This window comes from Cavia porcellus, unplaced genomic scaffold (genome assembly GCF_034190915.1).
Source record: "Cavia porcellus strain 051 isolate PalLab524CR breed Dunkin Hartley unplaced genomic scaffold, mCavPor4.1 scaffold_1, whole genome shotgun sequence".
Lineage (NCBI taxonomy): Eukaryota > Metazoa > Chordata > Mammalia > Rodentia > Caviidae > Cavia > Cavia porcellus.
In genome coordinates this window covers 129,549,787-129,574,693 of record NW_026947484.1, presented here as the reverse complement: position 1 = coordinate 129,574,693, position 24,907 = coordinate 129,549,787, and the positions used below count along the sequence as shown (strand labels likewise).

Sequence of the window (24,907 nt, the reverse complement as noted above, 5' to 3'; positions counted from 1 at the left end):
ATCACCCTATCGGAAGATAAAGACTCCTCAGTGGTACAAACCCCAGACCCAGACTGAGTATATATATCCCCCCCTGGGGAGCTAGAGCCTGACTACCCTATCATCTCAGCCTCCTGGGTGGGGTTGGGGGACAATAAGGACACTCGTTTTGCTACATTGTTTTTCTTCCTTTTCTGTGTTTCTGTTTTTATATTTTCTTAGCAGCAACAGAACAGGGAGACAGTCTTGAGGTATTTTAAAGAGTTTTTTTCTTAAAAAAAATAATATAAAGTTATAAAAAGCGGCAGCAGCCTGGGACCCAGATCTGGAGGGGAGGAGGTGCTGGCGGCTCCGTTGCAGAGGGCAGGCACTTTCTCGTTAATGGGCTTTTGACTGTAAGAAGACAAGAGGCAAGAGACAGGGTCAGGATGAGGACTCGAAGTCATCTCACCCATTGAACTATGCAGACACTAAAGGCTAAACCCTGACTTTTTTTCTGCTCGCCTAGTAAGTGAAACTGGGCAAGGGAAAGATGAATGCCAGCTCAACAGGCCTGGATAGTGAAGTTGAAGAACATATGTGCATGCTTGTACACATGCATGTGAATGAACATACACACATAGATACACAGACACAGATGGTCAAACCCCAACAACTGTCAGACTGCACTGGACTATACCAAGGGAGGTGGTATACCTTAAACTCACACCTAAACCAGGAGACCACCCCCCCCATCCTGTCTTCTGTAAGTCCTTCTTAGCAAACATTTTACCCTAGTTTAAAGCAGGCTGCTTCAGGGCTTCCAAGGGAAAGGTAGATACACCTAGCTGAAGGTTTTACTAGAAACCCTGGAGAACCAACTATCACCAGAGAACCTGGAGGTGAGCAGAGGTATAAGGCTGGCATCCATGTCTCTTGCATTGTGTACCTGCCTTTCAGTGTCCTGATGTAACAGAAAAAAACAAGGAACAAGACCAGCCCATACTTCCTGTGGGCTGTTTAGGAACCCAAACCCCTTCTCCTTCAAGGGTTATAGGTAGCCTTAGATCCTGGTGCAAAGCCATAGCAATTCAGAAAATAGCCCCCTCTGCTTAAAGGAAAAGCAAGGGCAGACAGGAAGCAACATGCCCTGAACTCACAGGAGAGGCTGTGGATAGGGGAAGATCCAGCACTTGATGACCTCTCTCTAAAGTACTGATCTAGAAACTCTCAATTTCCTTTTGTTTTCCTATTCCCTGTATAATCACCTACTTAACACCTTTCCCTGTCAGGTACCCACTGCGTTCCCTCTACTCAGCCTTCCTGATCCCTCTCTGCCCATGCTCTTTGGGGAGCTGGGCTGGTACCTTCAGTGTAGAGCACTTCTCCTCAAAGGCCAGAGCTGGGCCTGGCTTCTTGCGGCGCACAGAGCAGACTGTGTCAATAGGGGCACCAGCCTGACAGTGCTTGGCCTTCACTGGCCGGCAGTAAGTGGCCAGGTTTTTCCGCTTCTTGGCTACTTCATCCTCAGAGAGACAGTTGGTTGGCAGGGCCTTGGCTGGGTGTCCAGCGGCTCCCCGGTTCTCCAGTTGAGAAGCCTTGACAGGTGTGGAGGGCAGATGAAGAGAACCCCGACAGTCCAGGGGCCCTGCCCGCTTCATTCTTGGTCCCACTGTCCCATTAAGGCTCATGGCCAGGGCTGTTTTAGTCTTGGCTGAGAGACCCCGGCAGCCGGATGGTTTGCCTTTTCCAGTGGGTTCAAGGATGCAAGTCCGTTTGAAAGTAGTAGGGCCAGGGGATAACTTCCGTTTTCGAGAAGGAGCCTCCACCTCCACCCGGTCCTTGCCTTTGGATGACTTGCTAGCCTTGGAAGGTGGCAGCTTGCTGAAGGATGGGGATGGTGTGTTGGCAGGCAGTGGTGAGGTGATAGCCTGGCTGCCACCCATGCACTCCGCCTGACTGCAGGCAGCTGCCACACTGGGGGAGCCTGCAGGGTAGCTGGGAACAAGGCTGTCCTTATTAGGTGTGGAGGCTAGACAGGCAGGTCTAGGGGATGGGCCTGGAAGTCGGGGGCAGTTGCCCATAGAGGATGGGCTCAGGGGAGCAGATAAGGCGGAGCTAACAAGGTGGGATGGAGGTTCAGCCGCTGGTGGGATCTTCCTGCAGCAAAAAGAGAGTACTGCTGTGACTGACAAGCAAATAAGAGGACTTCCCAACACATACCAGTCCCCCTGCCCTGCCTAGAAATTGTCAGGAGAGCCCCAGAATTGCTGCCATCTGCTGGGAGACAGTGGAAGTAAGAGGTAGGCAGGAAGCACTGGAAGAGGAAAGAATAAACTCATAGTGTATACATGAACTACATATATATATATACACATACACACACATATATATATGTAGATGACCTCATTTTTAAGTTTCCATTTGGGCATCCTCTATCCCAAGTTACTCCAAATGTGCTGAAAGTGATAAGAGGAAGAGTCTAGGCTCATCCCCAGATTATCCATTCCTGGCCTGCTCCAGGCTGCTTGGTCCCCTTCTCCACTTCATGTCACTCCCTAGCTGGGGTAATCTTGGCAAAAAGCCAGAGACACTAATGGGCATGTGTAAGGACAAGGGCTTTTAAAGTCCATGTATGTGTATGCTCATCTTGGGAAGGAAACTTCTGGGCCCAAGAGACTCACTTCCACATGTGTGAGTTGAGGTGCCGTTCCAGCATGGAGCTGAGTGCAGAGCAGAACCGGTCCAGCCGGCGGCTAAACACATAGCATCCTGGGCTCACCAGGCGGCTCCCAAAGGTGCAGAACTGGAGGCAAAATGAAGGGACATGGTTGGCAGTGCCTGAAGTACAAGGAGGCATCTGTACACAAGATCTGACCTCCTCTCCATACTGTGGGCCAGGAGGACTGGGCCACCCACCACCCCAGGCCCTTGTCCCAAGTCCTTACCGCCTGTGGCCGCGGGGGCCGGGTTGCATAATGGCAGTCAGGGGGGAGGTGGAGGTCGTCAGATGTCCCCTCCTCCTCACTCTCCTCGCTGGAGGCCTGGGCCCCACCCCGGGGCAGAGGGAAAGGGAACAGGCCTGGGTCCCCATCACCACCACAGGGGCTTTCATCATCCAACTCACTCTCAGAGGAGGCCCGGGACCTGGAAGGGCCAAAGGGGAGGTGAGGATGATGTGACTGGGGTGGGATCAGGGTAGGGGTGTCCCTGAACCCATCAAGCTCAAAAGGCCAGGGCTGACACCCTGGTGGGCAATCAGAGGAAGAAGGAGGAAGATAAGAAAGAGGGCAAGATGAAGCTTACAGGGTAAGAGACAAAGCCCAGGGCCACAGCTCCCAAGGGATTCTCTCCCCAGCCCCTTCACTTCCCAGGCCCTGCCTCCTCAGGGGAAAAATCTGCTCCAGATTCGCCTCCTCCAGAAAATCTTCTGAGCTTAACTGCACCCAGCTCTGGTCAGCCCAGTCAACTCTCTCAACCCCCTTCTTGCATCACATATTCCTGTGAGCCTGTCTGGGAGCTGAGCCTGTTTCGTGTCTGCCCCTCGTGTGACAGGCAGAGATGAGTGTGTGTCTCCTTCGGCAAGGCAGGCTCTCCCCGGGGTCCAGCGCAGCCTCTGCACACGAAGGGGCCAGTGAATAAATACACAGTAGGACTGCCTCACCCAGGACCCTGACCCTTTCAGCTCCCCAATGATAGGTTTTAGGTTTTTGTAAGTAGCTGGGAAAATGTTCAAATCCTGGGTGTTGGATCTGGCTTGCCACAGAGAGGCGGGGGTACTGGGATATGTGTGGGCAGGAACAGGGAGCCACCTGCTTCTACACCATTGCCAGGGCCCAGGTATCCCCCCCACAGTCAAGGCTGAATGAGTACATTTTCTAGAACACTCCCTGGGCCTGTCTCCAAAGGGTCCCTGTTGCCTTAGCACCCGAATATCCCAGTTAAAGTGGGGCTGGATCTTGTACATACCTGGGCAGTGCACAGTATGGGTAGGTCTGCTTGGCACGAGCAGAGAAGGTGCTGCTGGGCGCAACTGTCGCTGACACAGCCTGGACTGAGGAAGGAAGCTCCTGGGAAGGGCGCTCGAGAGCTGGCTCTTTGCGTCCTGGGCTCTTCTCCTTGGGAGACTCCCCTTTGCGGGAGTTGGCCTTCAGCTCTGCCACTAGCACATCAAAGTCCTTGGCTCGGCCCTGGACCTCTCTGCGCTGGTGCACCGAGTGTATCTAGAATACAGCAGGATGGAGGGATGGGAACCGGGTGTGAGCTCAGCACAGGTGAGGGGCAGTAGTGTGCCCTGCCCTAAGTGAATAGGGATGGGAGTGAGAAGGTGTGAGTGTGTTCCCCCAAGAAACGAACCCTTCTTTGGGATGGGAGAACCTACAAGTCACTCTCAGCCTGCTGCTCCCACCTTGTGCCCACTGGGAGTTATCTTCCTCTCCCCAGCCCTAGAGTGAGTCTAGCTCCATCCCTTCAACTGGGTCTTTAGTAACCTATAAATTCCTCTTCCTCATCCAGGTCCCATGTCTGTGCTGCCCCCCATTCCCATCCCACCATGCACTGGGAATGGGGGCTACCTTGCAGGTCAGCAGGCGAGTACAGATCTTTTTGGTCTCTGGATTTATGACCCCACACTGCCGGTTGAGGTCGCACTCCTTCCCTATGGGGAAAGTGGTCACAATGAACCTCAAGGGCATTTCTCAAAGGCCCAGGAAAAATTCAGACAAAAGCAGAAGAGCCTCCAACCCTTGGTGTGGGGCTCCCCTTTCCAGACAAAATCTTCTGGGCATCCACATCTCTGCTGGTAGGACCAGCCCAGGCACTCTTTTTGGAGACTTCAAGCCTCAGCAGGGCTTTACACATCAAGACCCAAAAGCAGCCACAGGTATTTGGGATGCTACTATATCCAGCCATGAGATATGAGAAAGGAGGTAATGGTCAACTCCCCAAAAGGAGGAAGGGTAACTTCACTTATGATCTCAAGCTTTATCAGGAGACTAGGCTTTCCTGGGAACTAGCATGTCAAGATGGAATGGGGTTCCTGCTGATGGCCAGGTCTAGTGCTCCCTGACTTCCAACCCACCTGGCCCAAGGACAAGGAAGTCCAAAGGAGTCCCCATTCTATCTTCCTGAACCCCGAGACTGTAGTTACTCACGAGCCATCTTCCGGTGGGTTTTGGGGGGCACCCTGGCCCCACTAGGCTCCTTCTCCAGGGGGCTGCCTTTGGCCTGGTGACTGGAGCCCTCACAGGCAATTATCTCGATGCTGTCTCTGCCAGGAGGCTCCTTAGAGGGGGCAGCCATGGGCACTTTTCCAGGGGAGTCCTTGGGGAGGCTGCCCGGCTGGCTGAGGAAAGCAGAGGGTGGGGCCACCCTGATTCCATGTCCATCAGGCTTCGGGAGACTGGACATCTTCTCAAGATTCACCACAGGCACGAAAAGGCTACACGTAGAGAGATGGTATGGGCTGGGAGGGGAGAGGCCGGGTCTAGGGCCTAGACTCTATCCCAGAGCCATTCTCTCAGGCCCTAGAACTTGGGTGGATTCTAGAAAGGGTGTGGAACATGGGAAAAGAGATCTATATTCCCTAGAATACAGGGAGCAGTAGACGAGGCTAGCTGCTTCCTGTTGTGAGCAGTACTCCTTAACCCAGGGCTCCCATATTGGTATCAACCCCTCCCTAGATCCAGATCAGGGACAGTCTTGGGAAGTGGCCAGCCTCTTCTTACCAGAGGTTGTCCTTCTGGGTCTTCTCAGGAGGCTGGTGGCCACGGCTCCGGGACCCCTGGCCCTTCTCTCTGGAGGAGGTTTTGGTGGAACCTGGGGTCCTACAAGCTGGACCCTGCCCATTCACTACATGGCATTTCTGAGAGCTGGCAGGGGCTGGAGGTGGGGGTGGGGCCCGGGCATAAAGCTTGATGAGGGGCCCATGTCTTCTTTCTGTTACCAGGAGGTGGAGAGAGTAATCGAGATGAGTGTTATCAACTGCTCCTTCCCCAAACTCCTAATCTGCCCATAGATTAGCATCACAGAATGAGTTTCCATAGCATAAACTGCGACTATGCTTCCTTCTCTTTTGAACTTGAGCCTTCAAGGTTCGGAATTCTAGAACAGCTCCCTGAACCCCTTAACTTTGCTGCATGTGAGAAATTTGTTCAATCAATACTCCTCCACCCCTCAATGCTCTGAAGCTGCCCCCTGGATCTTCCTATTCCAGTACCACCCTGCATTACCCCATATAACTTCCCAACGGACCATCCTCAGAGTTCCCTGTCCCCATATCTCCTCCCGAGGGCTCCCCTCACCGCAATGTTTCTGGAAAGCTTGAGGCTTCACCACCTGGCTGCAGTGGTTACACACAACCAAATAGAAGTCATCATGGGCTGGACAGTGCCCGAAGATGGACATGTCTGCAATGACAGAAGTCTTTATCACTGGGGTTGGGGACCCCTAGTTTCCCTCTAAGGTCACTCCCACTCCACCGATCAGAAGGCACTTCACTTCCCAACTGACATAGCAGGCTTTCTGCTGGATGTTCCCAGCTTCCAGAGTTCAATCTAGCTAGTACTGGAATTCATGGACTTTCACATGAGTGGACACCAATCACCTATGATTAGAATCTCCAACAACAGGTCACAGGAGCCAGCGCAACCAGCTGACTCAGGCCTATCAAAATGAGGACTCCCCAGATCTGCCGCTTCAGGCAGCCATAGAGTACATGGTAGAGGGGAGGGTGGTCACATCTACCCTGCGAACCAGCCCTAATATGTATTACTCCCACCTTCTTTAATGAGGGTCATGGCATCCAACTTCTTCATGTTTTTGCTACTCTCCTCCTGTTCAGCCCCTAGAGGAGAAACACAGATCAGAACACCCACCTCTTTACTAGAGACCCATACCTGAGCTGGACCTGCAGCCAGGTACCAAGAAGCCCACATTCCCAGACAAACTCCTAGAGTCAGAACTACCAGAATGACCTTTCAGTGGGTCATTCTCAAGTGCCCATTCTTCCTTCACCTGCTGTCTCTAAAAGAGCTGGCCCATTAAGAATTCTGCTACCTTTCTGGTGAACCCTTCACACCAAGGTGCAATTTAGGGTCCATTGCTGGTTAGATGATTGTAGTTAAATATCATCTCTTTGCTGGGGCTTGCTTCCCCTTTTAAAAAAGAAACAGTCCTAAAAATTTTCTATAGACCCCTGAGTCCCTTCTTGAGATTTCTCCCGCAGATCCTTTCTGCTATTCTGTGGCATCTCAGATACTCTCCAGGCCCCCACACCTATAAACTCAATTTTGCACTACCTGAGTTACCATTGTCAAAGTTATACCCAGCTTCTCAGGTCTTGCATTGATAGGATGGTTACACAAGAGAAAGACTACTGTCTTTAGGCCCTTTGACATCTCCTTGGTCAGCCATGTGAGCGTCTCCCCTTCCTAGGATGCTGTTGGTTGGATATGGGTTGCCCTTGTACCTCAGTTTCTGGGTTAATGACAAAAAATTCTTAGCTGTGTAAAGCAGTTTCTCTCCCATCCCCTCCCTCCTGTTCACCCCCTCCCTGTCCCTTGGGGAAAAAAAAATCAATTCTGAGTCACCAAACCCGTCTGATTCCATTTCCGGTTTTCAATGCACCCTGACCCTGACAATGGCCCCATCCATGCCCATCAACATGGGGCAGTCCTAAGATGGCCCATGGTCCTACTTCGGTCTGCTCTCAGATGCCCACTAACAATATACCTTTCTAAGGGAAGAAGATTGTTGACAATCTTATATCATATACTGGTAGGAGAGGAGGTGGGTTAGCCATGTAAAAGATAAGGGGCTGCTCCCACTCTTAAGTCTGTTAAAGGCAAGTGAGGGAATGATGGACAGAACGGAGCTGGCAGCCAGGAGTCTCAGAGGAGAACAAGTGTCATTTTGAGACAGCTCCATGAGGTTTCCTACTCCACCTCTTGTCACTTGCAAACTTCTTCAGGGGCAAGATACCTGCTGTCACCCCCAAAGACCATGAGGCCAGATGCTCCCTGGGGCCCAGGAGACAAAGATTAGAAGAAGAAGCCATAGGCCTATTCACCAAAGGCACTCAGAGGCCTACAGAAGGTGGGGGGTCAGGGGAAAGAGCCAAGAGGCAGGGCAAGAGGCCCAGGAAAGGACCGAGGGTTGGAGAGGCATGGGTGGATGGACTGAAGGAGAGAGGGAGGGTGGGAGGATGGATAGGTAGATGGATGGAGGAACTAATGTAGAGAGGGCGGGGGTCCAGCAGCACTGCAGCCGGTTGGCAAAAGCCAAAAAGATGCAGGAGGTGTGGGGCAACAGGCGAAGGAACAAGGAGGTGTGAAGGGGGGCACAAAAGTGGGGTGCGTGGGAAACACGTGGAGAGGACTGCTGCGGCTGGAAAGAGCCAGAGCAGGTGCAGGATGGGCGGAAGCTGGAGGCCAGCAGACATGGAGAAAGATAAAGGCAAGTAAATATAGGGGCTGGCACGGGGCATCAGCAGAGACAGAGGTGGGCTGGGTGGGCTGCTAGCGGTGAGCCGGCGCTAGGACCCGGAGGCGCGAAGGTGGCGGAGCGGGCGGGCACTAGGACCCGGCGGGTCCTTTGTTTGGGGGGCCGGGGAGCCCGACGGCGGCTCCAGTCGGCGGCTCCCCTCAGCAGGCGGGGGCCCGGAGGGGGGGAGGGGGCACAGTGATGGGGTCCTCTGACTCTAGGGTGGCTGTACTCACCGTCGGCCGCTGGCAGGTCGGCCCGCTCCACCCACGAGCTCCAGCTCTGTCCCGCGAAGTCATCGAGACTCGGCACCCGCCGCTCCAGAGCGGCCATTGCTGCCGCCGCGCGTTCACGCACCGCCATCACCGCCGCGGACGCGCGCCCGCCCCGGCGCCGCCGCCGCGCGGCCCCCTTCTCCCCCCCTCCACCCCCCCTCCCCGCCGCGGGCACGCCCCTCTCCCCCTACCTTTCCAACTCACTCTTTGCGCAAGCGCAACTCAGGTCTCCTTCCCCCACCTTCCCACCCGCGTGGCCTTTTGGGGAATGTAGTTTAAGGGGTGTGCCACTGCCTATGGTGCTTGCAGCTCGCTCCCTTCCGAAATGCAAATCGCGGAGGGATAGACCGAAGCCCCAGGATCTCCTCTCCGAACCTTTGTGCACACATTCTTTATGACACCAGTCCACTCGCAAGCTCAGTGCACACGCACCACAGCCCAAACCTCGCTCTGCCCAAGAAGTCCCTCTAAGCCATGCGCCAACCAGCTGGCTGGCGCCCCTTCCAAGGCTAGCGGCCGCGAAGCGACTTTGCTCCCCTGTAGATCGAATAGGATGGGTGCAGGGAGGTGGGAGCAGTGAATCAGAAGGGCAAGGGGAGGGAGTCTGTCAGATGTGCTGAAGGACACAGGGGTTGGAGTGGGGGAGGGCCCCAGCTCCTGCGTCGTTCCTCCTCTGTGGGAAACTCACACTGCCCTGATGCAGAACAGAAGGTTGGCGTGCCGCTGCCTGGGTTTGGTAGGGCCTAGCTGAGCTGACCAAGATCACCTGTGAGGATGTCAGAAAGCTATTAGAGCCAGCTTCAGAACTAGAGTGGCCCTGAGGCTGCTGGTGTTTGCAGCATCTTTCTCTTCTCCTGAGAACTGCGATCGATACCCTGTGCTGCCTCTTCCCAAACCGTAGCTGGACCCTGATTTCATCCATCATTTTGGCTTCTTTTTCTAATGAGTATTTTCTCTGCTAGAAGGGCTGCTACTGATGCCTTGACATAGGAAAATCTCTCATTAGATATGTCATTTTTCCTTCTTAAGGCCTGGTAATTACCTTAATCATCCGCCTCTTTCTTTTTAGTTGATAACATTTCTTCCCATTCTTCACAATAGAGACAAAATTCTGCCTCTTTTTTCTCCTCAACCCCTTATACCTCATCCCATATTACATCCCATTAGCCAAGAGGAAGCCAAGTCTGGAAGCAAATGAGTCCAGGTCTATAATTTGGAGGCCTCAGATTGTCTTCTTTTCATCCAGGAAAGGTTTAAATACTTAAAGGATAATATCTGAGGTCAAGGAATCTTAACCTGAGACTCATGGATAATCCCTAAGGGGTCCAGAAACCTGGTGAAATTGAATGTAAAATAACTGTGTCCAACTGCATTTTTCTAAGGAATATAAATGTAGAATGTGGCTTTCTGAAGAGGGGGTGGAAATGCAAGTTTGTTCAGCAAGAACCCTATAGTAAAGAGTGGAACATATGGCCCTCAACTCCTGACAGGAAACTTGTTTAGGTCACAGATGGTAGGAAAGCAAATGGAAACAGCATTGTGGAAGCCACTATCCTCTGCCTTTTGAATTTGCTCCAAATTTGCTAATGAGTCTCAGTTACTTACTTTGGATTAATTGGTTGCCACCAAACGAGGTAATATCACCAGACTGGGGGCCTGCTAGAAACAACTGCTCAACCAGCAGACTATATTACTTGGGGTGCAGAGAGGAGAGGAGTGGAATGATGTCTTGGTAGAAATGCTGATATTTGTCCAAGAACTTGAAGTGAGAGAGAGGAAGAGAGGGGAAAGTCCTCAGAAGAATTCTATTCTTGGCTCCATGGCAAATGCTTGCAGCACTGTTTATTCAAATATGTAATAACAAGCACCAGAAAACAACATGCAACATTCTCCCCCCACCCCTGATCTGCAATCCTGAAAGTAGGAGACCTGTGACCATGATGTTCAAAGAAACTCACATGGAGGAAAGGAAAATCCTAGGTGGGAACCTGGCAGGGTCAGAATCTATCAGGGCAAAGGGCGAGTGCCCAGCCTGTTAGCCACCTGCAGCTACTGAAGAAATCAGACACCTTTTCCTACTTCCGGCCTCACTACGCAAAGCAGTGATACCAGCCCTGGTTGAAGGGGACATGAGTCCTATGAGGACAGCCCTGCCCTTGGTACTTTTCCCAGACCAGCCCTCTGGAGGTAATGAGGTAAACTGGCCTTTCCTCTAAAAGTGGCCATGCAGAGAGGCCACAGCCTAAATCAAGGTTCTTGGCTGAGAATCATCCAGCCTCCCGAAGAGGAGGGAAAAACCTCTGCCCCAAGGAATTCTGGGCTGGGACTTCTTGGCAGGAGTGAATTTCCTCACCATTTGCCCTGTCTGAAGGGCCAGTTGCTAACTTCAGCCCCCAAATGAGAATACTTTATCCATCACATCTCAAATAAATTATAAATACAGACACAGAATCCAAATAAAGTTCCAGTAGAAGCTGCTCACAGACCCCCACAGGGGCTGGCTTGAAGAAAAATGAAAGTCACCCCTTTGTTCTCTGTGCCTCTGGAACTGTGGACAAAATTGTCCCACCTTGTTCTTGAGTAACCATGGGACATCTCAGGACAGAGACACGAGTTTCAGACTTAGGAACATTCTCAACCCTCTTTTCTTCCCTCCTCAAATTCTTTCTCAAAAATCTTTTAAAAAGAAAGAAAGATCTAATTCTTTTACTGAAGAACTCTGGAGAATCTTGGGATGTAAATCTCACAGCCCCCATTATGTGGGGAAAATTCTGACCCAAACAGGAAATGACTGGCCCTAAGTCAAAGGTCCTAAACCCCAAGGATGCCAGTAATGCACATTACTATGGATGGCATTGAGGGGAATGAGGAGGTTTAAGGGGGTTGACTCAGTTCCAAGGAGAGATTGGCACAGGACACATTCACCTTTGGGATGCTAAGTGGGTCAGGATTGGAAAATGATTGGATTTGTCCCTCTTCGTCCTTCCCTGAGCAACCCTAAGGCCAAGACAAATTGATATGTTTTGAGATAGGTAAGAGGCAAGTATTCCTTACCCAGTTAGTACTCTCAGACCTTGGGGTCCAGAGAGGGACTGAAAGAGGTGTTATGAAGAGGACTAAAGACAAATATGGATCTGGGTCCCGAAGTGAAGAAGCACCAATAGCATGGGCCTGCCCTGGACTGGGAAGGGATAGAGCCTGGCAGAGAGGTGGAAGCAGGAGAAGACTGGGAGGGCCAAGGAGAGGATACATTCTTGTGTAAGGTTGAGAAGAGTAAGTGTGAAGTGAAGTCTAGAGAAGGAGCAGAGTGGGAGGACATGGCTATGAACAGAGAGTAAGGGACAAATGGGCCCATCTATCTATGTTCTGGGGCTCTGGGATAACTCAGCCTCATGATGGTCCTTTGGGTCCTTCCAAAGCCCCTATCTGGCCCCACATTAATAAAAGGAAGGCCTGGACAGACTTCAAGAAGGATCTTGCCTCAGACCCAAGAGGCTGGGGAAGGGAGATGGGCTGAGAGCTAGGGGGAGGCTAGGTACTCCTAGCCTCTCATCTCATGTCCCAAGTGTGACATGAGACCAAATCCAAGAAGGACAGGGAGAAAGGCAAGGATTTTCTATAGTAAGCAGAGTTTAGTGTGCTGGTGGATAGTGCGCCAGCAGAGGGGTTGGGGTCAGGGGAGACACACGGAATTTAAAAAAATCTGCCAGGGAGTTTCCTGGCATTCTTCCTTAAAGTTGCAATTCATTTGCAGTCTGTCTGCTCCAGTTGAGTGAGTCCAGGCCTCACGTGGACCTTAGGGCCCTTTTCTAGGATATTTGGCCTCCCTGATTCACATATGGTAGGTTCTGTGGGCAAATAGAGGCCAGAGAAGTAAGGTAGAAGCCCTGGGCTCTGGCTACATGGACCAGGAGGAACTCCTTCCCCCCACTGACATTAAGGGTGGACAGGTGATTGAAAAGTAGCTGTTAGGGACCAGTCTCACAACTCTGATCTGCTGTCCCCTGCTGTTACCTGCAGCAGAGGCTGGTACTCAGGCTGGGAGGGCACAACTAGGACCCTAAGTAAGATACATGAGTCCCGGCAGTAGTCAAGAAGCGGTGAGCTACTGCCATTAGGGGCTCCAACAAAAGGAGAGGCTGCCCAGGTCTCCAACAGTTGATGTTTGCCTATCCAACATCTCAAAGCCCAAAGCCCAGAATGATGGGGTCGGGGGAGGGAGCTGGAGGAAGAGGAAGAGGGAGGCCCTGGAAGCCGGAGGTGTTGAAGAGGTGCTGTCCAGTTCGGGAGTAGCCAGATGGGGGCTTCCTACTGCTTCTCCACAGCTCCTTGCTCAGCTGCACTTTCCTGGCTGGAGCCCTGGCCTTGGTCCTGGCCCTGTCCATGCCACGGGGTCTCCTTGAACACAAACCAACAGTTCCCGGCCCACAGGAAGAAGTTGATAAAGCCAAAGAGCTGAAAAGAATATCAGGAAAGTTTGTGAGAAAGGTAAGGGAGCAACAACATGAAAACAGTAAGCGTGGAGTTTCTATGTTTAAGGAAGAGGTACAGGGCTAGGAAAACTAAGGAACAGGGATTTTGGATATAGAGGCAAGGTTCAAAGTCATTGTACATTTAGGGATCACATAGTGAAAAAGTCTAACTCTAATCTATGCCCAAGATATAGTGTGGTCACTAGCTGAATCTGCCCCCTGGAGTGGTCATCATGCAAAACATAGCAAGACACAGAACTGGGGCCAGCTGGGCTTCCTACAGCACATGTGGGGCCTGCTTGGAGCACCTCCTGTGGGGTAAGTGCGCCTGGAGCTGTCCAATGTGCTCCTTCCCTAAATCCAGGGTCTCAACCAGAGTTATATTTGGATATTTATTTAAAATATTTTTGGGGCTGGGGATTTAGCTCAGCGGCATAAGTACCTGCCTTGCAAGCAGGCGGCCATGAGTTAGATCTCCAGTACCGATAAAAAAATAAATAAAATAAAATGTGTGATGGTAAACTGAAATCCCAGCACTTGGGAGGCTGAGGCAGGTGGATTGTTGCAAGTTCAAGACCAACTCGGGCTACAAAGTGAGTCCAAAGCTAGCCTGAACTATGTAATGAAACCCTGTCTCGAAAAGACAAAAAAAATTACACCCTACAGCAGGTAGTAGTTGTGGAAGGGAAAGCTGATATTTGCAGGTAACTTTGAAATGTATTGAAAACTAGATTGATGGATGAAAAGAGTTGCATAGGCATATAATAAAGCAATTCCATAGTCTAGGAGGTAAGTTGTGAGTGTTCACTGTGAAGTTCTTGCAACTTTGCTTAATACATAAACACTTTATAATAAAATGTTGAGGGAAGAAACCTATGAACACAGTTTTAGAATGTTCCAAAAGTTTCTCTAGTATGCCAGCCTTTAAAAATTTCAAGCGTGGGCCTTGTGGAAATCCAAACAATTTTCAGACTGGGTCTGAGGTGACTGAAATGATGGAGAGCAGTTGAGAAGCTCAAATATCCAGGTATTTACCAGAAGATATGGTCAAATTGCAAAGTTCTAACAATGGGAATGGCCAAGTGCATGCCTACCATGGAGCCACTGTCGCTGCCCTCAAAGCCCTTTTCCAGTATAGAGGACTAAGCAACAAAAAGCCCTCCTCACTCACTGTGGGGCTGCTCCCAGCCCTGAGCCATACCACAGCCCTAAGCTCTCTGCCTTCGCATGTTCGTGTATGCACACATATATGTGAGACTGGCAAGAAGGGCAGGAGTCAACCACAAGGGCATACATACAGAGGGGAGGAAGAGGAGGAATGGGGACAGCTCTCAGGCTCCCCTCATTCCAAATGTCTTATCAGATCAACATTTTGTGCAGGGAGGCACTTGCTAGCTCTAGCTATAAGGGATACCAGCTCTGGGGACATTTGCTCTTTTTCTCTTAAGCCTAGGGACGAGACTGAACAACTGTGATAGCACTGCCTCCCCCAGACCCCTTCCATGGCCACAGGGCTCACCACAGAGATGTTGGCCAGCCCCATGGAGGGTGTGGCTCCAGGACTGCACACTGCTTCCTCTCCATGGCACACAGACATGGCTGCAGTCAGGCTGGATGGCCGGGTGGCCCCTTTGACATCCATCAGGCCCTTGCCCCAGGCAGCTGCAGCTACCAGCCAGAAGAAGGTGAAGGAGACAGTCACACAGAAGTCCTAGGAGGAGCAAAAGGATGAAAAATACACTCACAGAAAGCCCTCATAGTTCCCGTTTCTTTTCCTTTTACCATGATACACTAGAATCCTGGGGTCCCAACATAGTTGCCTCTTCCTAAGCTACCTGATACCTAGAACCTCAGAGAGTCCACATGGTCCTGATAAGCATGTTCTCTGGCACAATGGAATCCTGCCACTCAGGCCACTCTACTCATGTCCTCAGATCTGAGGTCAGGAGAAGGTGTGAAAGTATCTGCTGGTCAGTCTTAGCCCCAAACCCAAGGGACCTATAACTTCCCACTCTTTCCTCTGCGCCTTTCTTTCAGTGCTTATCTATAAATAGTGGCAGAAACCAGACTTGGGAGACAGAAGAGTTCTCTAAGGTATATCTTCTGTCTTCCATGCCTGCAGTGGGAGAAAGTAAAGAGAGTGATATAGTAATAGCTAACACTCGTATACCAGATACTTCATATACATTCTCATTTTCTTTTTCAAAAAGCACCATAGTGCAGGCATTATTTCATCCCCATTTTATGCCCAAATAAACTGAGATTGAGAGGCTGAGTAACTTGTGGAAAGTCACACAGGTAGCAAGAGACAGTGCTGAGATTCAAACCAAGGCAGCCTAACTCTAGAGCCTGCTTCTTTATGTTGCTTTTGTGCCTTCTGTGAGCAAAAGAAAACAATGAGAATTGTCAGGGCAGAGGTTCCCTGTATAGGTGTCAGGACCCAGGAAAGCTGTCATGTTTGTCCTCCCCTCCAGCTCTGACTTCCACCCATAACAAATATCTCTTCAGTTCCTCTACCCCATCCCTATGGCCCATGCTCACTCACCACCAGTGGGAAACGCTTGTTCTCTGTGTAGAGTTTGTGAAAGCGCAGGTAGAGGACTAGGGCAGCCATAGTATAGAAGAAGGAAAAGATGCCAAGAGTCACAAAGAACTCAGCAGGGGCAGAGAAGTCCCCCATGAGGTGCATGGTCTTGGAGGTGGAGTCATCATCACAGAGAGGCATCTCATACTGGACCCGGTGTAACCTGCAAGTGGCAGGGAGTCCATTCTAAGCACAGGCAAGCCTCTCTCCCTGCCACAGGAGTGGTGCTGTGCTGGTCTTCTCTCTGGGACACTTACAGAGCCAAGATGGGGTCATGTGGGGAGGAACACTTCTGCAGGAAACCTTTCAGTTAAGATAGGATGTTGCTCAAGAGTCCATTCAAACACCACCTCCCCTCAGCTGCCACCCTATACTTATCCAAATCTCTAGACCATGGTGACCATGTATTTCCAAGTATCTCTGGGGTCCTATAGCTCACAACTACAGTATGTATATTTCATATGTTTCTGGTAAACAAATCATCTTTCTTCCTCTGGGAAAGCATAAATTCACAGGGACCAAGTTAAGTTTGAAAGCATTCACTCTCAGGCCTTACTTATGATTCCCAATTTGACTATATTGGACAAAATAAAGAGACTATTTGAAACAAGAAACACTTAACTAATTTGGGTGCTGATACAAAAAGAGTAAATAAACCCAATCTTTATTCTCCTTTAAACACAGGCTTCCCCATACATGGCTCCCAAATATCCAGGAAAGAGTATTCTCTTCTACTTCCTGGTCACGATATGTCTCTTTGTAGTCTGGTCATACCAGGCAAGCATCCTACATCAACTCTTTGGGACCTAAGTACCAACCAACTTCCTTACTTCAGGATACACAGGATGCTGCAGAGAGTCAGAGAGAGCTGCACCACTTGCTCACACTCCTGGTATACCCTTATCCCCACTGCCTGGGTTTCTTCCGTTTGAACTGTTGTGCCACTGGTTGAGCATGGACCGGAACATCATAATATAATCTGTGTTTGTCTTACGTTTTTCTCTGGCCATTGTGTCTGGAATTGCTAAAGGGCAGAAAGGACCCATGTCTTTTAATTCTATTTGAATCTGAAGCAGCACGTAACAAAGAGTCTTTAGATTTCTAGAGGAGAATGAGACCTAGCAGGTCCTGCTAATCTAGCAAGAGATGCTGTGCTGGGCTAGACACAATTCCTGCTCACCTGAAGGGGTAGCCGAACAAAACAATGATGGCGCTCACGTCCTTGGCTTCATTGTTGCAGCGAACCAATGCTCCTGTCTCCCCGCTGTAGGAGCCGCAGGACCCAAAGGCGAAAATAGCAAAGAGCTGAGAAAGAGTGAAGCCCCTTGAGAGTTAGAAGGCCTCGGTGGGCCAAGGCAAAGAACCATCCCTTGACCCTAGCAGGTGCAAATGCTGAGGAGGGAAAGAGTAGGGTCCCCTTTAATCCTTCCCTAGTTCCTCTAGGGAAGGGACCTTTGACTGCCATTCATCTTTCAGTTCAGGGTTTTGCATTCACAGCACAGGGTACTGAACCAAACAGCCAAATGAATAAAGTAGATCTTGAGAAGTATCTCAGAGGGAGAGGAAAGAGAGAAAATGATTGTTTTCCAGGTCTTCTCATTGGGCATAATACTGGGAACTATAGATAACATGTTAAAGATGATGACCGCTACAAAATTCTGTAACTCTGTATTTTGGAAACTTTTATCTCAAAGCTAGACTTAATTTTCCTCCTGAGGGAGAGGCAGCGTCAGAAATAGATTCTCTTGTACCAACCCTAAAATGCTTTTCATTTCTCCTGTGAATCTTTGCCTTGCTGTTAAATTCTGATGGTTTCCTGCCTCAATGCGGGTACAGTATAGCTGGTGGGCACAACTTTTACCAAGCTTTCCCATGGTCCTGCCAGCCTCACTCCTCCTCCCTGAAAGCACGTTTCCTTCCAGCAATAGTGCTGGCTGGTCCAATGCTAACAGTTTTGGCTCAAGCCCAAAGAAAAGTACCCTACACTTGCCTTATCAGCCCCTAGTATTTTCCTGCCGGTGTTTCCCTTTGTAATGTGTCAATGCTGCCATTTCTCAGTGTTAAGAACCAAAGGTGTTTCTGATCACTTGAGTTGTTTTCTTGTTCACTGTTCATCACATTTGACTATACTTCCTTTTTGAGTCTATAAAATTACCTTATCTTAAGACCCTCAAATTTCTTTCTTTTTTTTTTTTTAATTGGTACCAGGGATCGAACTCACAACCGCCTGCTTGCAAGGCAGGTTCTTATGCCACTGAACTAAATCCCCAGCCCTCAAATTTCTTTCTAGGAAACACACTTTGGTTAGAAAAGGTGAGATGTCAGAATATTCTCCCGTGTCATATGCTCAGCTCCAGTTTCCTGTGTACCTACACATTGTACACAGTGTAATCATTCTTATTACACCCTGATCTTACTCTGTTAATTGTTCATTTTCTCTATGAGCCAGTGTCTTGAATATTAAACACCTAGAAGACAATTAATTTATATATAAGTTCCATATCCAGTGTCTAGAATAGACTTGTATGTTATTTTGCTAATGCTTGTTGGTGTCTTGGAGTGGAAAAAAATTTGGATTAGGAGATTGGAAATCTGAGTTCCAGTCCTGAATCTGTCACTAATTAGTAAGACACCTCTGCTCCCTGAGTCTCAGTCTCTTCGCCTGTAAAATGAAGGATTTGGATATAATTTAGAAGGCCTTTGCAGCTCTGGAATTCTCTCACTCTCTGAGGGTAACACTGTCAGTGTGCTCTTGGCTGAGTTTACCAACAGCTGTGCTCTGCCCCGGGTAGTATTCTGTGCCACTGCCCTGCCTTGCATGTTCTGTTCTGGCCTGGCAGAGCACCATCCTGGAACCATTGGCTTCTCTATGAAGGTCATAATGTGCACTAGGTGTTTTCAGGAGGTTTCGTCCAAGCAAATGAAAATTGTCTCCATCTTCAAAGATACCCAGGAAAGAAGATGGTGTACCCTCTCAGCAATGCCTCCATGACTTCCATGTTGGAATGAAACTGTGCAAGTTGTACCACAGCCCTACTTGCTCCACTCTTGCCAAGAGCTGAGAGAAGTCATAGGAAGCCTCTGCATCATTGCTGGTCACATACTCCAAGTTGCTCCCAGGCATAATAACAGTGGAACTTCTCTAGCTTTTCTTTCATCTTTGTTAGCTCTTTGGCTCTCAGACTTCTTGTTGATGTTTCCTTAGTCCTCTTCACTTTTAGCACCTCAAACTGGAGATATCTAGCCATATATTAGAGAGGACAGCACAGTTTGTTATGTTTTTATCCACCCCAGTGAGTCAGTGAATGGCTCCTTTTAAGTATGTATTCTCAACTTGGACCAATGAATGGTGACTTATGAAACCTTTTCTTCCTGGCCATCACTTGACAGGCACTGCTATACACCTACAGAAATATGACATTTCTAGAGCACCTGAGGTAGGCACTACTACTTAAGAGTGAAAAAAGAGGGGGAAAGCTCCCTTTAATGTTTCTGTAGCTGCACTATCCAAAATGATAATTACTAGTGTGTGGCTATTTAATTAAAATAAAATAAAACTTAAAATTCAGTTGCTTAATCATACTAGCCACATTCAAGTGCTCACACATGCTGGCACATACTACACTTATCAGAGTAAATTACAGAACTTTTCCATCATCACTGAACATTCTGTATATCTAAATGATGACCTTGAGGTTTCAAAAATAATTCTGAACCTGTTCTGATGCCAAGGAGAGAAAAATATATCCCAAATATAATAACTTTACTGTTAACTCTATTCTGTTCCATTCTGATTCTTTGAAAGTTAGGACTGTCTGAACATTGTCGGTATGACTTTTCAACTTTCCAAAACATATTAATTTACTTTATTACTGTTAGTTACTTTAATACTGTTAGTTATTACTGTTAGTTTATTTATTTTGTGGTGTGGGATTGAACATAGGACCTTGTGCATGGTAGGCAAATTTGCTTTACCACTAATCCACATCCCCAGCTCTAAGCACACATACTTAAATCTGACTGCCACACTGTCAGATGGTGCCAAATAACAGAACTTGCTAAACAAGCAGACAATGAGAAAATCTGAGGAGAGTCTCATTGATTCATAGGTTAACAAAATACAAAAGGATCTTAGGGTTATTTAGCCCACTGGTTTCATTTCATGGAAGTAAAACCTGAAGCCTCAAAAGATTAAGTGACTTTCCCCAAATCACATTAGCTAATGTGAGAGACAGTCTTCAAATTCACTTCTAATTCCCTGTCAAGTGCTCTTTCTACTTCATTTATTCAAGCTGCTTACTGAGCAGCTACCTTGTGCCAGGTGCTAGAAATATGAAGACAAGTAAGAACTGGCTCTGCTCTTAAGACCACATAAAGAGAGGTGTGTCATGTGAAAACAAAGAAGCAAATGACAAAAGCAAAACTGTGTGCTACAATTATTAAGGCTAACTGGGAAGATTATAAGAAAGGAGGGAGTGGCTCAGTGCTCTGAGCTTCAGGGATAGAGAAAGATACCATGCCCATTCTTCCCATTCTCCTAACCCTCCACCTTTCTACACTAGATTAGCTTCATTCCCTAACTGTGCAGGAGACCCTCCTCCAGGGAGCAGAAAGTAAAAACTGAAACTACCCTGTCACCAAGCACGAGGCTCTGAGATTAGTAAAATGGCCATAAAGAACAGCAGCTGAAGATGGAGGCCCTGAGACCAGGGGGATTTCTGGAGTTCTGGTGCCAACCAATAATCCTCCTCTTAGACTGGCACCTCAGGGCACAGTGATGATTATACCCTTCCCTTTTCCTCCTCCTATCTCTGCATCTCTTTTGCAAATGTGTCAGAATAACCTTCCCATTTTAAGGATGAGGCTCCACTGTGATGCCAGCTTACCTGTTGGTGAAAATCCTATGTCAATCCAAAGCATATCAACACCATCAGTACAGGGCACAGGACAAATTTTTTTTGCTTGTTTTATTTTGTTTTAGGTACTGGGCATCGAACTCATGACCTTGTGCTTGCCAGGCAGGTGCTTATGCCACTGAGCTAAATACCCAGCCCAAGGAGGACAAATTATTTTACCAAATCTTAATCTACAATCATTCTTTGGGTTTTATGGGCTCTGCTAGTATCTTTTAAAATCTTCTAAACTCACAGAAATAGCTATTTTTCATTACAGAGATCCTAGCATTAAAAAAAAAAACTATTTTTGGCACCCCAAAGACAAAATAATCATCGGGAGAGTACATCCAGTTAAAGGTAATATGGTTTATTTCTAAGCAAATGGCAGTAATAGAATCAGCTGGAGTTTTTTTGTACCTTACCATCAAAGAGAGGATTTGGTAGTGATACTTGAATAATCTCATTGAAGGACAAGTCTAGCTGGACAGTCAATATAAGAGGAAACTGGAAAAGGGGAGATTTGGAAATAGAAGAGAAAGGAACCAACACTTACACAAGTAGGTTCCAGAGTTCCTGGCTCACTGTGTTTTTCCTGAATGTGGTATGCATTACAGATATTACCTTCTATAATTCTTCCAGTGAGCTCATAAAACAGATCTGACCCTCATTTACAAATAAGGAAACTGAGGCCCATAACAATGGCATCACTTACTAGGAACTAGGGATAGAAAGAAGAAGAGACTAAACCGAAGTCCACCTGATCTCAAGACAAAACAAAATAAAACTTTAAAAAACCTAAAGCAACAAAAAACTAGTTGTCGCAATAATTGATCTATATCCAGGTTATTTTGCTAGCTTGATATAGGCTTAATGAAAATCCAGAACTAGAATTGAACTGGAATCAGTTCATTTCTAAATTTTAAAGACACTCTAAACTATCACTCATAAAAGAATTGTGACTCATAAAAGAATTGTATCACTTTTTTCTTGTAAGGGTTCCAGTAAAACGTTTGCTTTTTGGTAACAATGACAACAAAAGTTTTCAATTGCCATTACAATAGCTGCAAGACTTATATTTTCTTTTTTTCTTATCCTGTAGTCAGGAACATTTTATCCCTCCAAGCAGAAAATGGGTGAAAGACCCAAATGACAGTTTCACTGTCCTTCCTGGAATGTGTTCCTGTATGTTTTAATGTTAGCTCATCCACAAAGATTCAACACAAATGAAGCTCATGTCCTGAATTTACACTACCACAGATGACCTTAAAACCAAATCACTTCTCCATAGGATGCTACTTTGGGAATGAAGGCTAATTCAGAGTGCAACTCTGGACCCTTAAATTTAGCAGAATGAGAGAAACAGGTCTCTTCTCTGTGTAACTCTGTCTCTTTGAAGATTAGAAAAGTCAAATAGGTCTTAATTCTTAGTGCATCAGCAATGACCTTATGAATTGCTTTGTGCAGCCTTTGTAGAAAGATTTGTATACTGGGGATAAAGAGCAAGATTGAAAAATGAAGCTTTTCAAAAATCCTCCCCAAGAAAGATGAGTCCATGGTCTAGTAACTTCACTGTTTTTTTTTTTTTTTTTTTTTTTTTTGGTCTTTTTCCTTTTTATCGGTACCAGGGATCGAACTCACGACTGCCTGCTTGCAAGGCAGGCGCTTATGCCGCTGAGCTAAATCCCCAGCCCCAACTTCACTGTTTTGTTCATCTCTTGACTGTCTCCAATTTCTGTTACTGTCATTTATATAGTTTTAATGATAAAATTGTGCTCTTGCATTCAGGTGCTGTTCCTCTGGAATTGCTCATCATAGCTTTACTACTTCTAGATGCCAGTCATTTAGAGCCTCAGTATCATTCTTATACGGCAGCCTATAACATTTGAGCAGTGGATCGGAGCAGGGAAGTGGCAAGAAATGAAAGAGCTCAGTCAGCAGCTCTTGAGACACTAGGAAAAGTGGAAAGTCCCTACCAAGTGCCAGAGTTTGCAGAGCTCCCTGTAGTACTAATTAAGTTCTCAAATATCCAGATAATCGTAAATGGACTATTGCTCTTGAATTCCACATTTGATGATTCTCATCCAAATCATGATTTGGGAGTTAGTGACACAATGCTATCTTATCTCCAGTGAGTTTAAAGTTCTTTAGAATTCAATCCTCCCAAGTGTTAATGTTAATTTATTTTGTCACTGAATTCTGTGCTAAAAGAATATTAATTAAGTTACTTATACACCATTTGGTGTGTGGATTGTCTAATTAAAATGTCTTCTGCAATAGTGCAGTAACCCACTTCCCAATAAGTCTTAATGCTTTGAAAAAGTAACTGCACTTGTCCACATTACTAAGTAACACTCGGGGCCCTGGGAAGATTAGATAGCATAGTAACATCTCAAAGCAATGGTGACGCAATGAAATGGTATTTCCACTAGACCAAAACCAGGAAAATGAGACTTAGGCAACTGAGTTTTTCAAGGTCACAGGGTCAGTCTGACATAGAATACTACCTGGTTTAGAGCATAAGGGATCCTAGAGACAGTCTGATCCATATTTGACTAACATTGGAAACTGAAGTCCCAAGAAGTGACTTGCCCAAGGTCACACAGCTGGGAAAGGAAAGGTCCAGGTTTGGAACACAGTTCGAGATCTGGATTCTATCTTATTCTACATGCCACATCACATTTTGGCCAGGGTGTGATTTTCATTGTATGAATTTTTTAAAATATTGGGCTAGTGAGCTCCATCCATTCATTCACAGACTCCCTCACTCCCTTATAGGAATACAGATTACTAGAGTGACCTCAGAAGGGAACCAACTCACCCATGGGAGCCTGTCCCCTGAGTCCACTCCCAGGATCACTCAGATCCTGGTGGGTCTGAGGACAGGATGGTTCCCATAGTTAGCCTCCTTCCCCTCTTTGCCCTCTGCATCTTCCCTAGTGGTGAAGAGCGGACCTCGTCCCCCTTGTCCTATACCCCCCCCCTCCTGCTAACGGAGGAGTGGTATGTGCAGGATCAGAGTTCTGGAAAGGTTACGCCCGGGTCCTGTCGCCCGAGTGAAATGTGAGCGGACTGGGCAAAGGCTCCTTGCACATAGAAGGACCGAATCCGGGACTCGGCATGCCTGGCTCCTCATCCTCCTGCCACAGAGCGCGGGAGGAGCCGCCCGAGCCCTCCCCTCCCCCGCCCACCTGTTGCCGCCCCCCACCCTTCCGCAGTGGCCGGGCAGCTCCACCTCCCCAGCCCCCACCCAGGCCACATTGCTTGTGGTCAGCGTCACAGCCCAGGATCCCAAAATAGCCCCGGGCTGGGACAGAGACTCACCCACTGGAGAACTTTGATGAAGCCCAGCGGCTCCTCCAGCCGCCGCCAGTGCAACCCCACGAGCAGGCGGTCTACCTGCGGGGACAGGGCCAGCGGGGGTCAAGGTGCAGGGGCCAGCAGGGAGCCAGTGCCCCTCCCGGTCCTCACCCGCTCCGGGGGTGGGGCTCGGAGTCAAGTCAGGCGCCGCAGCCCAGCGCAGAGGGGATGGCGAGCGACCCGTGGGCACGTGGGGAGAGGTACCTGCTGGCGCGGCGACTTGTCCGCGGCGCGGCCGGAGCTCTCCGTCGAGGACATGGTGGCGCGGCCGGCCCGAGGCGCAGCGCGGGGCCTCGGCTGCCTCGCCGGGGCGCGGAGGGCACCGCGGTGGGGCTGGGGGCTGCAGGCTCGCGGCCGGAGGCCGGCCGGGATCCAGGCTGCTGGGGCGGGTCGCGGGGCCGCGGATGCTCGCGCTCGCCGAGCTGTGCCGCCGCTCTGCTCGCCGGCAGCAGAAAGCCCCCGAGTCCGATTCAAACTCCTGTCAAACTCGCACCGAGCTCCGCCGCGGGGTCACGTGGCCAGCGCGGGGAGCCCCCCCCCCCCCGCCCCGCCCTGTCCCGCCCCGGCCGGCGGGTCTCGGCTCTCAGGGCGCCTTACACGGATCTGTGGCTCCGCGCGCACTCCGGCCGCGAGAGGGCTCAGGTTCTGCGCCAGGAGCCTCGGGCGGGTCCGCGCCCACAGCACGGCCGCTCCCAGCCTGGCGCTCTGGACCTGCGGGCTCCTGAGCACTTGTCTTCCCGCTTCCCCGACTCGGAGCTGTCCTGTCCTGGTGCTTCTTCTCTTCCATACTGCAGTACCCAGAACTCCAAAAGGTTTTCATAAAGCCGTTTGCCTTTTAACATACTGCTGCCCGCTTCCAAAACTCGAGAGACAGTGTAAAGTGCT

At 49.0% G+C, this 24,907-nt stretch overlaps 2 protein-coding genes across 4 annotated transcripts; both read right to left on the bottom strand.

Moving 5' to 3' along the window:
* Nucleotides 1-225: 225 nt before the first annotated feature.
* Atxn7l2 (ataxin 7 like 2) lies at nucleotides 226-8,844 on the bottom strand. Of its 3 annotated transcripts, none has more exons than XM_063255562.1 (11): nucleotides 8,676-8,844; nucleotides 6,737-6,802; nucleotides 6,261-6,365; nucleotides 5,685-5,895; nucleotides 5,112-5,422; nucleotides 4,533-4,615; nucleotides 3,928-4,181; nucleotides 2,907-3,105; nucleotides 2,643-2,764; nucleotides 1,326-2,118; nucleotides 226-372 (listed from the first exon to the last, which is right to left on the bottom strand). In XM_063255562.1, the coding sequence occupies exons 1-11, from the start codon at nucleotides 8,800-8,802 to the stop codon at nucleotides 358-360; spliced, it is 2,286 nt and encodes a 761-aa protein (XP_063111632.1). In that variant the 5' UTR covers nucleotides 8,803-8,844; the 3' UTR covers nucleotides 226-357. The 3 variants fall into 3 exon arrangements, with proteins under 3 accessions (XP_063111632.1, XP_003479035.2, XP_005007902.2); XM_003478987.4 differs by having other exon boundaries at nucleotides 5,112-5,302; XM_005007845.3 differs by having other exon boundaries at nucleotides 5,112-5,398; nucleotides 8,676-8,842.
* A 1,686-nt stretch (nucleotides 8,845-10,530) lies between these two features.
* Nucleotides 10,531-24,500, bottom strand: Sypl2 (synaptophysin like 2). Its single transcript, XM_003479204.5, has 6 exons — nucleotides 24,227-24,500; nucleotides 23,987-24,061; nucleotides 16,951-17,075; nucleotides 15,732-15,933; nucleotides 14,706-14,897; nucleotides 10,531-13,169 (listed from the first exon to the last, which is right to left on the bottom strand). The coding sequence occupies exons 1-6, from the start codon at nucleotides 24,278-24,280 to the stop codon at nucleotides 13,023-13,025; spliced, it is 795 nt and encodes a 264-aa protein (XP_003479252.1). The 5' UTR covers nucleotides 24,281-24,500; the 3' UTR covers nucleotides 10,531-13,022.
* Nucleotides 24,501-24,907: the final 407 nt, after the last annotated feature.

Coding starts and splice junctions, on each gene's coding strand:
- Sypl2 (XM_003479204.5), bottom strand. CDS start 24,280: ATGTCCTCGACGGAGAGCTCCGGCCGCGCCGCGGACAAGTCGCCGCGC. Junction 14,898..15,731: donor ACAAGCGTTTCCCACTGGTG/GTGAGTGAGCAT, acceptor TGCTCCTCCTAG/GACTTCTGTGTGACTGTCTC. Junction 13,170..14,705: donor GGCTGGCCAACATCTCTGTG/GTGAGCCCTGTG, acceptor TATTCTTTTCAG/CTCTTTGGCTTTATCAACTT.
- Atxn7l2 (XM_063255562.1), bottom strand. CDS start 8,802: ATGGCGGTGCGTGAACGCGCGGCGGCAGCAATGGCCGCTCTGGAGCGG. Junction 3,106..3,927: donor CCATACTGTGCACTGCCCAG/GTATGTACAAGA, acceptor TGGCCCTTCCAG/GTCCCGGGCCTCCTCTGAGA. Junction 2,765..2,906: donor GGCCCCCGCGGCCACAGGCG/GTAAGGACTTGG, acceptor TTTTGCCTCCAG/TTCTGCACCTTTGGGAGCCG.